At 33.8% G+C, this 16,533-nt stretch overlaps 1 protein-coding gene across 7 annotated transcripts in view; it reads right to left on the bottom strand.

Annotated features, from left to right (window-relative positions):
- The window catches only part of PCDH9 (protocadherin 9), a 697,873-nt gene that overhangs the window by 665,290 nt on the left and 16,050 nt on the right, over nucleotides 1-16,533 (bottom strand). The window contains exon 3 of one of the 7 annotated variants that reach the window (XM_015851670.2): nucleotides 305-8,004. The exons of the other annotated variants lie outside the window; for them this stretch is intronic. Coding sequence (XP_015707156.1) covers nucleotides 7,939-8,004 — 66 coding nt within the window. The 3' untranslated portion in view covers nucleotides 305-7,938. Of the gene's footprint in view, nucleotides 1-304; nucleotides 8,005-16,533 lie in introns of those variants that run through there. 7 annotated transcript variants of the gene reach the window in all.

Raw genomic sequence — 16,533 nt, 5'->3', positions numbered from 1 at the left:
AGCTGTTAGACAAAACAGAGAACTCATTTTATCTCACCCTTCAGTGCAGAGTTGCTTGAATACTGACTGAATCTCCAGAAGAAATTACAGAAGTGTCAGTAGTTGCTCTGTTCAACAGAGCAGCAATACATAATTTAATGAGGACAGAACTTAGGTAAATGGAGATACCATATTTTGTAATATTATGCATATGATTTTAACCATGCTGATGACAGATTTACAAATGCTCAAGGAACACAGAACTCAGTCAAGGACCAGTTTAAAAGATTTCATGAAGAAAATTCAACACAAAGCCTCAACATTGTACAAAAAAACTTTTGAAACTTTATTGTGAATTTTAAAGTACATTTAGAAAGGATCTTATCCTTAATATCATTAATTGAAAATAAATTTGAAAGAAATCCACATACTAGTAGTTTAAGCAAAGTTCAGTACAGATTTTTTTTAAGTCACAATATACACATTTATGAGAGTGCAATAAGCTTCCAATTACATTAGGTATATATATTTTTTTAAATAAAGAGTTTCAATTTGACATGTGTGAGAGGCATACTGTTTACAATGGAAATGTTTTACAAAATATAGCAAAGCAAAAATGGAATTTAATACATTTTGAATGTACAACTATTTTATATCCTTTTTATGTAGTTCTTTACTCAAAGTGTACAAAGGTCCATTTTTAAGAGGATACCTGTTTATTTCCACTGTCCAACACTGATTAGAAATGATAGTTTTAAAGATTCGTTACTATACATACCAGTGAATTCTTATGTAATTCAATGGCCACTACAATGAAGAAAATATTACAGAATTGTTAACAGCATCTTCTTCTCTCCTAAACTATGCATAGATAAATACATAGCAATGGTACCTATTACTACAGTAAGTGAAACACTTCACCTGATTTTTGCAGCTTTTTTTTTTTTTTTTTTTGCATAAATATAATGCATTACATATATATTAGTTTATTTAACAATCAATTGATTGTTTATTTAACACTCAGTAATACATAGAAGTACATACACTGCTATCCTTAAATATTTTCCACTCTGTAGTGGCTCATAAGATTAAAAAAATCAACACTGTAAATTCATAATTCTCTAGCTGAGGAAAGAGCATCCATCAGATGAACTGATACTACTTATACAATTTAAACCATGTTAATGAATCCATAGCGTCCACCTCCCAAATACATAACAGGATAATATAGTATATTGTGGCTACTAACTACTGCATAATCATTATATAGAAAATTGTCACATCAAGTGTTTTACATTTATGATTACTCATTACATTACATCACACATAGAGGGAAAATTTACCCAATACATGGACCTCCTTTTCTGTTTTTGATATTCTAGAGAAAAATCATCATCACACTGTAACAAAGTGTAATCTTAAGAAGTATGTAAAGTGTGTTTCCTCTTTTGGGACCTAAGAGTGAACAGCAACCTACTAATTTTTTATAGTCATGATACAAAATTAGATCATTAAAGAGAAAGCAAAGTTTTCAACACCAAAGCTAAACAAACCATGTATAGGGAATGTGGGACTGCGGTTTAAACTGTGGAAAAAGCATACCATTAAATTCATTAGTTGATAATAAATTAAAAAATTTAATGTTCTTTTCACTAGAGAATGATGGGGGTATGCAAGTTCTGTTTAACCACTCTGTAACGTGCTATCATCTGAACAGCTCAAAACATTGCAGAGGTCAAGGAAGCTTTGCATTCCTTATTGCTAACATAAAAGCAATACACTGAAACCTGTAATTACAAATTGAGAATTTTAAAACACCATCAAAGAATTTTGGGACATGAAGATCTCCAGAGGAGAGCATGCTAGATTATTTAAGCACATGGGAAAATGGAATGCTCGTGTTCTTTCCAGGACTTCACCTAATAAAGCCTCTTACACACAACAGCCTTACATATAACTGTTCTATGGAAAGACGTTTATTCTCTCTGGCAAAACCACTATTCAATAGCAGTGATCACTTAGAGACAGACACTCCAACTCAGATGTAATCTAGATTTGGCTGAATTCCTAATTCTCAAATTCTGCTCTTTCATGCTAAATGCAGTATACTAGATTTTGGCGGTTACCCCTCTTAACAGGAAGAAATGCTTGTAATGAAATGACATTTTTCACTTTTTCTGTACGCTAAACTACCAGATAGTTCATTAAAAAAATGCACCATGATTATGTCTAAAATGCATGCAAGAAGAATGCAACATCCCTTCTAATGCATCAGGCTGCACCCATCTGTCTACAACATGCTGCAGTATGTAGTATGAGACACTATGGATTGACTCAGGAAACCAAAGTTAACAGAAATAAGAATTCCCTGGCATGGCTCCGAGAGACAAGACAGGTTTAGGGAAAACACTAATGGCACACTGACAGTCTGTACTTTTAAGATGTCTTAAAATAAATAAATAAATAAATAAATCTGTGCAGAAGCTTTAGGAGTCAGAAATCCTGCTTTTGTATTAGAATGTCATTTTTGGTTAAAAATAAATCTTTCAGCTTACATAATGTAGCATTTTTCTTTCCCCATTTCCGTTTCAAAGATACAAAATAGCCCACCCCTTCCTAACTGATATCTTCAAAGAGGATAACCGAAGCCTTCCAGAATCTCTGACAGCTTAAGTATACAGTAGGAATACTTGACAATTACATTCACATGTGCAGAAAAGATGGCTAATAGAATTAATGAACTGTTTGCTGTTTTTCTAGTAACAAGTCTAAATAACTACAAGATCTTCAGTCACTGCCGCTGAAGAAGAGCTTCCTTAAACAGTTCACAATGCATGAGAGATGACCTCAGACAGCAACTCATGAATGTTTGCGATTTTTATTTCTTTAAATTTTTCTCTCTAGTGTTGATCTACATAGACAAAACTTTAGCTCTTTGTACTACTTGTTATTTTTTCTAATCTTTAAATGTTTATACCAAATTGTGAAAAAGAAACATTTTATTTCTCGAAGGGTTAGTTTCATCTGTTAATCTAAAACCATCACACTTAAGCCAAAAACATATCTCTCTCTCTCTCTCTCTCTTTTTTTTTTTTTTTAATAGATATTTTTTCAAGGAAAAGTTAGAATTCAAATAATTATTTATACAGCTGCATAGCTCTGTTCTTGCTTCTCCTTGTTTACATATGATCTAAACCTACCACCACTAGTGGTGGCAATCTTGATTTAAGCCAGTGAAAAAAGAAAACAAGTATCAGTTTACAAACTTTTGATGTTTCAAAGTGCTAAGTGGTTTTATTAAAAATACATCAGTATCTCATAATAACTTTCAGCTAAGATTGTTATTGTTGCTTTTAATAGGTATAAATTAGAGGGATAGAAGGGGTTTTATTTAACATTGGGTTAGAATGTAAATGAAGACGACAAAACTATTTATATAAGTATGCATATATATATGTGGAAGTATAATTAAGTGTGTGTGTATATATATATATATATATATATATATATGCATATATATATATATAAAGTTCTACAGCTGAAAACCTTCTTCCTAAACAGAACTGTATTCTTTAATTATCCTTGAGCATAAGGGTTAGACTAACTCAGTATTTTTAATCTTTTTTTAGGATTTAGTTTAGCAAGATAAGAGGTTAGAGCAGAATGAAAAATGATTTAGAACAGTGCTTACAATCTACTGATGCTTAAAGTAGTTGATCATGGAGATACATAAAATGATAGTATTAAGTGATTTATGCATTTGATGACATAAATGTTTATGACAGCCTTAGCCACATAGCTGGATTCCATTTGACTTTCACACACTTTCTTTGAAGACATGAATGTGTAAAGATCAGTAGCAGTTGCCAATTTGCCTGATCTACCACATCACCATACAAAAACTGCTACAGATTTTTCCCCTCAGGTGCAATTTTGTCATACTCTATTAATCCTTTCAATCCTCCCCCAATCCTGTGGACTTGTTATTTAGTAATCCCTGATTGTTGTTGTGAAGGAACACTGGAACATCTCTGCAGTCTGCAAGGCAGGAAATTACAACTACAGTCTATTAAATTTGGCTCTTGGATCAAGCAATATTCATAATGTCAGGACAAATTATCAGCAACATCCAAAATGTCAATTTAGTACTTATTTTCTGTCTCACAAAGTGTTCCCTCTTCTGTACCCAGACAAAGGCAGAAGCCCAGCTGTATTTTTAAGGAGGGGGGAAAATCTTAAATCAACACATCATGTAGGGTAGATTCATTCACTTATGCATGTCAGGTTTTCAGTTTTCAACTCCCAACTGGGAACTCTCCCACATGATTGCAACCTATTGTGCAACTGAACAACTTGGCTTTCCTCCACTTGAATCTGTTAAAGAGAGATTACAGGGAACATTGCTTTCCAGGGCTGCTTGAGTTAAATAAGAGATGCTCTATAAACACCACTGTTTTTCCTTTTAATTCAATATTTTTACACTGCAAAGTAATTTGTTTGTATATTCTGCCTGTCTCATGTGCATTCACATGCACAGACAAGGCACACATAGAGCAAGCCACCAGGTTTCTATCCCAATAGAAATATGAGTACTTCTATCTTTCCATATATTCATAGTTCCATAGTTTTTTTGTTTGTTTTTTTGTTTGTTTTTTTGTTTTAAATTAAAAAATATAATAATAAAAAATCCTTAAATTAGGAAAACCAACCAATCAACCAACAACAAACAGCCTTACATATGCTTGACTATACTGAAGTCGTAAACCTTAGTGAAATTCTACTGACATGAAAAAGTAAGAGCTACAAGCTCCTATCTAGGATTTGTGATTGATTAGCTACTGATCTTTCTACAGAAAAGCTTGTTCATTTATTAATTGCACCATGGTTTGTGCTGAGAGATATATCCAAACATAATCTTTAAATAAGAGGAAGTGGTCTATATATTTAGAGATTCTAATTCTGAAATAATATGAAAAGGTGAATAAATAAGCAAATCACAAAAACAAACAAAGAAGAAACAGACAAATCTTGAGAATCATCTGCAAAATAGAGGAAGCTTTAAAATAAAGCTCTTTTTAGTTAACACAGACATTTAACATTGCAACATTTTATTTTTCAGATCTGACTTGACTTCTGGAAATAGCTGACTTTCACTGGTGTTTTGTCCCTTAAGACTCTAGGATGATTTTACTCTGTTCTGGAGTAGCATTTATGAATGTGATGATATGATCTATCTGCCCTGAACACATCAGTCAAGGTTCTTAGCATCCTGTTGGAAGAATGAGACTTACTGGCCCATGAGAGGAGTGTGCACTACCACCATATCACTGAGCTAGTTTAATTCATTGGCTTTGATGGGCACAGAGCACGTGGAAAATTCTGTTCAGAAGAATCATGTTAGTTTGATGGGGCTACTGAAGCCTACCCCAAATTTAACACCTTCATTACTGAAAGGAAAACTGGAATCATTTTTCTATGAGTAGTTTTAAAAATAATTGAGATTTCAATGCTGAATTTAATAAGAAAATGATCTGCCAGTAATACCAGCCACACGGCTTTGTATGCTTTCCAACACTTCAAAACAGCAGGATACTCTTATGGTAAAACACTTAGCCAAATGCAGTTTCTTATATGAAAATAAAAGGCTCAAATGCAATTAGTTTAAATGATCCTAATGCATTCTGAACAACAGTACCCAGTCAATATCCAAAAGAGAAATCTGACTGCAAAAAAAAGCTTATATGTCTAATTCTGACCTTAAGAGTTTTCTAAAATTACTATCAGTGCCATGCACTTCAAAACAAGCCACACTAGTCTGCACGCTGCTTGCATTAGCCAAAACTACATTTACACATAGACTTTGTCTAAGAAGATGCTCAGGACAGGCTTTCTCATCAGCACATACAGAGCCCAACCATGCCATGCCATGATCCTGACAAGGATTTTATTTTCTAACAGAGTGCAATAGTCCTATATAACTGACGTGGAAATCCTGGTATCTGACAGCTCAGCTCAGTACCAGTACCTGAAAATATTTCCCAGGTTTGAAAATATCTGCAAAACTTTTACAGGAACAAGACTGTGAGTGGTTCCGATCATGAAGATTTTAACACCAAGAAAAAAATAATAAAATGAAAGTAAACCCAAGTGGAATAATAAATACTCATGTGGACACACCTCATGTTTTCTTACAGTTACAAACTCTTTACCTTTGTATGCTAGCCAATGTCTTAGTGACATCCTTAGCAGGTTCAGTTCTCATCTAGTTTGTGAACTGCCAACTGAAGAGCTTGGCAGTTACGAACTGATCATCACTTCTGCCTTCTATGATGACTCTATCGACAGGCACTCCTATAGCACATACTCACCCTGGCTGTATATGCACAATAGGTCTGTATGGGACAAGTCTCATGTTGATTTGGACTGCAGTTTTACAACATTTTCAGACAAACTTCTGGCATCTATTTTTATCCTGTAAAGGAAATCTTTAAATGTCATAAAATTAGAACCTCCATTGTTTTTGTAAGCACAGAGAATGTACAGTACTATCTGAGGAACTAGTTCTTAACTTGAACATGTAAAGCAGTGTTGGTTAAGTGAAAAGAGAAATAACAGTCCTTCTGAAGGTGACAAACTTGATTGTGAGTTTTCTATGACACCTTTTCCATTAACTAAATATCAGTACATGTTCTCTAAGAATAATGTACCTTTGGACGGCTATGTGTCTTTTTTTTTTTTTTTTTTTTTTTTTTTTTTTTTTTTTTTTTTTTTTAAAGTTTTGGAAACTTTTCAATATTTCAGTAAGTATATATAATCCTGTATATGCACATGTTTAAAAATCTGTAACATATTTGCACATGCATATGTGTGATAGTAAGGTAATACAATGAGCAACAACACATTCCCCCTGCCTGAACTATAATAAAACTAAAACTTTAAACATATACAAAATTAACAAAACTAATTTGCTTAAAAAATCAACTCTGAGATGATGATGTAGTATGAAACTTCATCAAAGTTCACTGATTTTCTCACTGTACAATATAGAATCATTTGCTATGCTTTTTAAGACACCGTGGCTAAAATCTTGCTTTTTTTTTTTTTTTTTTTTTCCTTTTCGGATTGTCATCACTAAAGTTTCTACTGAAAATATTCTAACCTCCAGATCAGATGAGCGCTCAGGTGAAGCAGCAGACAACACCCATAGGATTTAGTTCTGTGATCCTCCTGAGTCTAATATGAGATGAGAAGGCAGGCTTTTCAGAAGTATTTAATAGCAATTGTACAATTCCCACAGATTTTAATGGATGCCTTTTGCTTTCCCTAGATTGTTCTGATAAAAATTTCTCTTCTGTGAACTACAGATTCTGTTATCTTGTGCACAGTAGTCCATGCAGCTAGTGCTACCTCAAATAATAGCCAATTTTTGAAAAAACAAGGCCAACCAGGTAATACCATCACTGTTACTTTAGCAAGTAAGAGAATAATTGAAAAATAATTATAATCATCTTTAAAAAAAAATAAATAAAAATAAAGCAAAATCATGGAGAGCTTTAATTTTCACCTTTGACAAGAGGAAGATGTTCATTTCCAGCTGTTTCTATTTTTAATTGATCGTTTTTTATGTAGCGAGTAAAAGCCAGCCAATTTTCTTCAGAGAAGTGCTCCTATTCTCTTAACTCGGTAAGAACTATATACTTCTTACTGGTCTATTGCACCGTGGGGATCGGATAAAATATGAAAGCAAGGATTTCTTTATTCTAGCCTGGAAAATTAACTGTTAAGCTCAGTGGGGGCAGAAACGAAGGCGGCATTTAGATATAACTAATTTAGTATCAAACCAAAGCAGATAGCCTTCTCAGAAAAGAAAGAGACCAAAGGGAACACAAAATTGTACCTGAATTATTTCTGAGTCAATTCCTATGAAAGCTGAAGAACTTTCCTTTATGCTGAAATCGATTACACATTTCCTTTCATAATATGCACACCGTTCACAGTTTTGGAAGATAATGTAAAGGACAACAACTGATAAAAAAGAAAGATTGATATATTTTTAATTACTTCTTTTACTTAACAATAGTGCAAGAGTCATTTGAAGATGTGGCCTGGACTACTTTTTAAAAAGTAGATTGTGAGATAGATCCTCATTGATATGAAACAATATATCTCTGTTATCCTTCCATCTGCTATCCTTAAATTAAAATGAAATGAAACCATGATTACAATTTGCTTAATCACCTTATGTTAATAAAATAACAAACACAGCTTGTAAATTTTGTTCTTTGCTTTATTTTGTCTGCTTTTAATTGCTTAGATTTTCCTTAATTGTAAAGAGTGCATGTTTAAAGGGATAAATGTGCTGTCAGACCCAGCTAATCATTCCCTACTTACCCACATTTCTAAAGACCACAAATTCTGCTTGAAAAGGGGCTTAGAAGCAATTTTCTTGTTTTCATTAATCCATAAACATCTGATTTCAAATCAGATTGCCAGCAGACATAACCTCTTTGCATTGCTACAACAGAGACTTGATTTGATTAATCAAAAAGCTCTGATTCATTGAATTGTCTCCAGAATAGTTGTCCCTGACAATACTATGCAAATAACTGCTGGTGTTGTGCTGGCATTCTCATCTTTCTAAAACTGTTCAGTTTTCTCTCATGGAAATTTCAATTTTTTTATATCTAATTCACAGGCTTATACATAAGGCTCACTGTGTCTAATATTTATAGACTTTAGGTCACGTGCTATTCTTGGATTTGAAAATGTGTGCCATCTTTACAATGCTGTTTTTTTATACCTCAGTTTACCCTTTATTAAAACAGTAATAACAATATTTATCTGTCATAAGTTACTTCGGAATTTATTCGATTTTTATACACAGATCTTTTTTTCTTTTTAAATTCATTTTCAGGGGCAATATCCCATACAAGTAATTGCCTGCCTTTGTTCAAAATAGCTCTCAACTAAACTGAATATAATTCATTGGTTTGAGGAACAGGGTAGTTTTGAAGTTTAAGATTTCAAAGGCAAATAAATTAAGGTATACATAGCTAATATTAACTGTTTCAAAGCAGTACAAGCCAGTAACACACAACAGACCTATGTATATACTGATGTGATTAACCACATAACAAGCAAGAGTTACTCTGTGTGAGTACTTCCACATTCTGCTACCATGATATAAACAAAGTTAAGGTCAGTAAGCTTGCAGTTGGGACTAGAGAAAGGAAAAAAAAAAAAAAAGAAAGAAAAAGAAAAAGATAAGAATATTCAAGTTGCCTTTGGTTAGACAATAGGAAGATAAACCAAGGCACTTTAAAGAGACTGAAAAGTTAAGCCTCAGTGAAAAGAGCAGGAATCACAAAACTTTCAGTAGCTTTTTAAAAAGTCACAATTCCCAGAAACATGAAAAAAAAAAACAAAAAACAAACGAAAAACCAACAAAAAAAAACACAAAAAAACGCAAGAGAGTTCAAAAAATCAACAGGAATCATGGACAGAAGGCTTCAGGGGAAGCAATAAAATCTGTATATTTTATATATATATCTCATATATATATATCTCATATATATATATATATATATATATATATCTCATATATATATATATATATATATATATATATATATATATATAATTTATTTATTTTTTTCCTGTGCTTGCTTAAATACTCCAATTCCCAACAAAGCCTTATTGCAAGTACTTATATAGCAAAGTGAGCCAACTGCATATTTGTCCTGCTGGTTCACTCTGAGCAGCACAGTGTAACTAACCTGCTGATGAAGACCTCTCTGAACCTGCCTATACTTCTGCTTTCCAGGAAAAGACATTCACAATCATAATGGTCAGTTCTACAGTATTGTGCCAAATACCCACACGAACTGAGAATAGGAAAGAACTCTCAGCCAGCATACAATGACTTTGCCAAAGTGCAGATTGGTTAGATTACATTATTTCTCACTTTCCATTTGACACAATCTGTTTCTTCTTGTGATTCAGAAAACAAATCAAGGATTGATCTTATGGAATGATCTTAGTCTAAGCCCACCATATTGTTTTGGTAAGCTTCTTAACAAATATTTCTGTATATTAAACTGAGTATCATTAGTACTCCTGGGAGATAAAGTAGGTTACAGTCATTCAGCGGAGATGCAGCCTCACATCATTCACCACAGGAGAAGATATTCTAAGTCATTCCTAAGATTACCGACAATGTATTTATATTTTATAATTGATATGAATTAACATAAAAATTATGTATGTTGGTATTTGCATCAGTTACTTGTTTATGATTTGTGCTAGATTTTCTTTTTGAAGTTTTATGTGTTTATTTATTCATTACATTCTGAAACATAGTATTCAGTGATAATTGCTTAAAGAGTTACAGAACATTTGGTTATTTCCTTTTATATTGTTGGCAGAGAGTACAGTCTCAGCACAAATGGAAATATATATATATGTATTTGCTTTAGAATCCCAACTCTTTCTTATTCCACCAGCATAAAATATGAGTAATTTCTCTGGTGAATAGCAAAATAAGAGGAAAAACAGATGCCAGAATTTTAGGGAAGAGTTGCATGGCCTAACACAGGCTTCTAGATGCAGCAAGTCTTTCTGCTTTAGCTGTTGCAGTTCAAAACTAGGATGTGGTTAAAAGTAAAACTTCTTTTAGACTTTCAGCTGTTCGCAACTGGGCTTTTGCCCAGCATGCAGATTAGCATAATTTGCTGTCTGTGTTGAAAGAAAGGTCTGTGACTCAAAACAGCAGGAGTGCTGCAAGTCAGAGCTGAGTTGCTTCAAAGAACTGAATACGGAAGTCAGAATGTTGCATTTATTTTTGTTTTTATTAACAGGAAAGCTGTGTCCCATCATATCTTTGTATTCAGTCCAAGCATCTATCACCTAATTTTGTAAATGATTTTACATAGCTTGGAGATTATTATCACAGTCTAAGCTTAAAATAATAAGTTTCAACTCAATTGAAATGCAAGGACAAAATGCTGCATTCCTTTCCCAGCTGAGCTTTTATTTAACATGCCAGATTAAGAAGCTTGCTCTACTTTACTGGATCAGAGTCAACACAGTTTGTACAAGAAACTCACAGATAAGGGGAAAACAGGTCTTAAGCAAACAAAAACCTCAATAAAACAAGGGGGCATTTTGCCCAACCGTGTTCTACAGAATTTATCATTAAATCTGTGCCACTGCTAAGTCTGAAAAAAAAGGCTGCTGTCATATTTTGGGATAACTACCCTGACACATATAGTAAAACCAAACTTCTCTTTCTTTTTCTCTTTGTTTTGTTTTTGGTGTTTTTTGTTTTGTTTCTACAAAGCTTTAATCATCTAAGAAACAACTAAAGTAAATTCACACAGCAATTTAGAACAGCATAATCTCAAGCTCCAATGGTTCTGGATTTAGCATAATGCATCTCACTATTGTGCTAAACTACCTCAAACTGCCACCCATCCATGGACTTAAAATATGATTCGTCTCCCCTGGTTAGAAAATAAATACATCTAGTAAAAGCTCTTGCAAGGGACACAATCAATCCTAACACATCTACCCTCAGAAATGTGTTATGTCTTAAAATGATAGTTATATCCTGATTTGCATATACAGTTGTTTTCATCAGTTACTTCTTAACACTTTTCCTACAAATTTCATGTTGTTCTGCTCTTCTTAAGATGTTAAAGTGTCACAAATGTTAAAAACTGAAACACTGTGAACCTAGTTTGGAAAATGCATTCTGAATATGTTTATTTTTAGGCAATATGCAAAGAATGCTGTCTGTATATGTAAGTGGCTCAAAAGTGGGCTGTGACAGAAAGTATCTACGTAATATCAGAAATTATTATAATATGTTTAATACAGCAGGTCACCCTATGAATAAACTAAACCAAGTAGTCAGAATTGTGTATTAGCTGAAAACCTAGACTGTAACTTCACTTATAAAAGTATCAGGTAGTCTTGATGGTTAAATTCATAGATGTTGTGAGGGATTGAAACCTGGTTTCCCTAATTCCTGCTATTTAAAGTAAATTAATGCTTCATATTAAAAAGCAGGGATTATTCAAGAAACCACAAGGGAAGGATGGATGCTGCAGGAAAGAAAAGAGTCTTAGAGATCTTTCAGTTTCCTGGAAGAAAGAGGGATTAACACACAGACATGAGGAAACAGATTCTGCTCTTGATTACAAGCAACATCATCAGTGGAATTGCTCTAATTTCATAAATACAACTTTTATGGATGTGCAGTCAGGATTGGGTTCAGATAGCTTTAACACAAAGATTATTACACACAAGCTCTAACCCTAGCAAAAAAAAAAAACAAAAAAAAAACAAAAAACCTTAACTTGGGAGTAAATGGTATTAACATCTTCCTGGCCTTTTTCCATGACTATATACACTAATGGCATTAGTGTAAATGTGACTCAGACTTGGGATCCCTGGTCACTGTCGCAGCCAAGAGCCTAAGTATATGAAATCTCCTTGGCTCTGGTAAAACACTAGTGCTAAATTCTGGGAAATGATAACACTGATTCATCTCAGAACAGTCTATATATAACAGTAAGACTAGGCACACATAAAATTATGCACTATCTTGCCTCAAGGTTAGCAACATATTCTAGTAGAAGGAAAAATGTTATTTTCATTCCCTGCAATCATGTGATAAATAGCTGCAGGGCAGATTCAGCAAGATCTCGAAGGTTGTGATTTTACAATATAATGAATGTATGTCTAGATTTTTGCCACCTGAAAAAGCAGCAAAACAAAGCAGGACTTGTCAGTATTTTGCTTATGGCAGAAATCAGACAATGTCCAGAACCCTTCATGAGATACTGCTAGCATCATAAATAGTTTGATTATAACATTGACTCCAATACTTCAACAGCTCGGCTTTCCAGTATATGGCGTAATTGGAAGCAGCAACCAGCAGGTATCACGTGTGAATGGGAAATGTCTCCAGCTGAGTAACTATTGATAGTGAGCCAAATATATTGTCTTGTAGGTGCTTTTCTGGGGGGGATGAGAAATAATAAAAAAAGGATACTGAAAAGGAGAGGATCCTTAGATGAGTCGAATATTTGTACAGGATATGAGGGAAGCAAATTACCTACAAAGTTCAGCAGCAGAAAGAACAAAAAAAGTCACTGAATTTAAATTAAAAAAGTAAGAGAGGAGACAACGGTAAAGGAATATGTTAAGAGATATAAGGAAGATTTCTTAAAAGTTAAATATTAAATACAACATATAAAACAACTGTTTATCCAGACAGCTTACTAGGAATAGCAGCAAATCTTAAGAGGCAGTTTTAATGGAATAGAAGCCCTTCAGCTGACATTAATTCAAGCCTTTGGGCAAATTCAGGAGATATTTTAACAAAGGTGGGAGACATATACTAAGTAGCGCGTTCTTAGAAGAAGGCAGATTCAAACCATATCACAGAAAAATTGAAGAAGACAACTCAAGCTGAGGACTGTTTACCTACCCTGCTATGGATGTACCATTGTTTGAATTCTGTCATTTACTGTCAAAACTGAGTAGACAGTGGATGGAACGTTTTATTCTGATCATAGTCCCTCTAAGATACTGTGGTTTACTGATGTACAAATTGAATACAGGCTGATCTCTATACCATCACCATCACAACTTAATGGCCTGCATTAAATTACTGTTTGATTTTGATGCTTCATGCCAATCCAGTTTTGGGGGATGTCTGAGTTATAACCACTGTGTGAACCTGTAATCATTGATGCAATTATGCATAGTTTGCAAAACAGTAGCATAAAATTGAAGAAGTCATAAAAATGCACTTCAGTTACATCAGATAGTATTGCAAGCTTGGTAGGAACTTTTAGGTGTATGCCTGCTAATATCATCTGGGATAAATCTGAAAGCTTAATGTGGACTTTATGCTTCAACCACAGGACTAAACTGTATGGTTTTTCCAGACAGCAGGGCAGAGATTCATTTTGCCTCATTTCAGGAGCGTGAAAGAGCCTAAAATAAGTACACATGTAATTCATATCCTCAAAGGCACCTTTACATTGCAAGATAGTATAAAATGATATTGCACTGAAGTAGGTAGTGCAGTATAAAATCCTGCTAATGATAAAGTATTATAGTTTCACCTGTACGTAGCCAGCTGACATCAACCCCAAGTGTATTGTTCAGAGCTGACCTCGACCAGCTACATCAAGGTACAAAAAAAAAAAGGTATATCTGCTTCTTTTCTCCACATAGATTTTACATTTAGACAGCTACCTCACAATAGCAATCTTGATGTAAAATGCACTTATTTTGAAGTGAAGATAGAACCTTAACAAATATGAGAAAAATGCACGTATGTTCAAAGAGCAATGAGTGAACAGCACAGTCCAAATGTAAATGAGACCAATTCTTTCTCAGTCAATTGAGTTATGCAGGCTAACGCAAAAAGTAAATTCCTTCCTCTGTATTCTTAATATTTCTGAGAGCAGCAAAATTTACTGGAGAAAATGTCAAACAAATTGGCTATAGAGATATAAAAATTCATTTTATTATTATTACTATTTTATTTTTTATTTAAAAGATTGCAACTTCTGCAAGAGTTGATGTAGTTTGTGAAAGTTATTATGCTTTGGCTTATAAGCTTCAGCTGGTTGTGGTAGATGTTCAAATTTCATGATAGAGTGCTAACTTATCTACGCTACTGAAAAAAAACTAATGAGGTGGTAAAAAGTTGGAAAGCAATGTTACATGCAGTGATATGCAGGTTTTGCAGGTTTCTCATTATCTATATAACTGTATACATGTAAAAGTAATGAAAACACAATACAGGCAACCAAAACTTAAGGCTTTAAAACTGGAGTAGAATTATGCTGCTGCTTTCAAAAGGAAATAAGATAAAATTTAGCAAGCTAAAAAAAAGCCCCTCAACATTTTAGCTTGAGTTTTATGCTAGATCTGAGGTCTCATGGGCAGTGTTTAGGTGAAGATCACAATTAAGCTAACACAGTCAATTTATTCTCACGCTAGTTTTACTCCAGTTGACAAAATGGCAAAATGCTAAGTAGTCTGAAGGCTTCCCGCTGTTATACTTGTTGCCTATGGCTTTTAATTGCAGGTACTATCACAGCACCCCTACCAAAGTCCAAATGTCATGAATAGTAGCAAACAACAGTACAAAGTGCAGAGGATCCTCCTGAACCCCAGCTATCTTTACTGAGTACTGCAGGAAGTAAGATATAATGTTCTTCAGTGGCTCAAGGCTTGCTGAAATGAACTGCAACAATAATAAAAGCAGGCTAAGATTATAGATTTGGACACTACAAATGTTTAAAATGCCAATTGTGAGATGGTGAATGCATAGCATTTTTCAATGCAGTCACCACTGATCCAGAAAATGTTAGTTCTGAAACCAGGAATAATTCCTGTGACATACTTAGGACACATAGAAACCCTAACTGGTAACAAGAAGTACTTGGTTTGCATCTGCACCATCTATAAATCGTCTTAGAAGGCACTGCATAAAACCACTCCACTAAACAGTGTTCAGCATGCTGCTTTCAACAAGCAGACTCAAGGATCAGTGGCATTCTTTATGTATTTTACCAGCACTGACGGTTTTTTTTATTAAAAGGCTAAGTTTTCCTGCTAGTCTTGATATCCACACAGAGCTTTTAATCATTTTAAAATGTAAAGATACATAAATGCTTTCATCTCTCACCCCAATCTCTCTTTCATATTGCTGAATTTAAGTAGCACTATCCAGTTACCAAATTGCAAACTCCAGTGTTCTGCTTTGTGAGTTACATTTTTGTAGCTGTTTTTAAAATCAATTTTCTATCTAAGTCTCAGTGAGATACCACACCTATTACAAATTGTGAACACATTATACCATCTGTGAGAAAAGTATGAAGTCTTCTGAAAAAAATGAAAACCAAAAAATCAACCAAAAACAAACAACAAAAACAAAACAAAAACAAACAAACAAACAAACAAACAAACATAAACCCAACAAACAAAATACACAATAAAAAGTTATTTTGTCTGCTGGTTTTAACTATGCAGGATGGCCACAAAAATAACTAATATCTGGAAGGAAAATCTATACTGTAGTATTGCACCATACTTCAGCAGTTCTAGGTGAAGATGGATAGAGAAGATTTTGGTTTTGTATTTTTATAATACAGACATTACCTGGTCTGATGGAATATGATTAATACAAGTCATTACACTACACAGAACTTGCTTCAAACCTCTGTTACTCACATGTAACATGCCTATACAATATCAATCACAAGTGAATCAGATTTTGTTAGTATTAAAATGCATGTGCATAACACTAAAATATTAGCCATCTCCATCCATCCCATACATTAGGATGTAGCACTTGGTACTACAAGTCCACCAAGCTAAAGCCACCTCAGATTCTGACATGCAACTTAGGGTTACATTTGTTTACTCCCACTGTTTCAGTTTTAACCAGAAGACACTATCCCAGTTATAGTTGCAAATCCACAGTTAAAAAGTCAGAGACTAGTTTTTCTGCTGCCAAATTTTGCA

This window comes from Coturnix japonica, chromosome 1, assembly GCF_001577835.2.
Source record: "Coturnix japonica isolate 7356 chromosome 1, Coturnix japonica 2.1, whole genome shotgun sequence".
In the NCBI taxonomy this organism is placed as follows: Eukaryota; Metazoa; Chordata; class Aves; order Galliformes; family Phasianidae; genus Coturnix; species Coturnix japonica.
The sequence above is the reverse complement of the archived record's forward strand: the minus strand, read 5'-3'. Positions and strand labels throughout refer to the sequence as shown.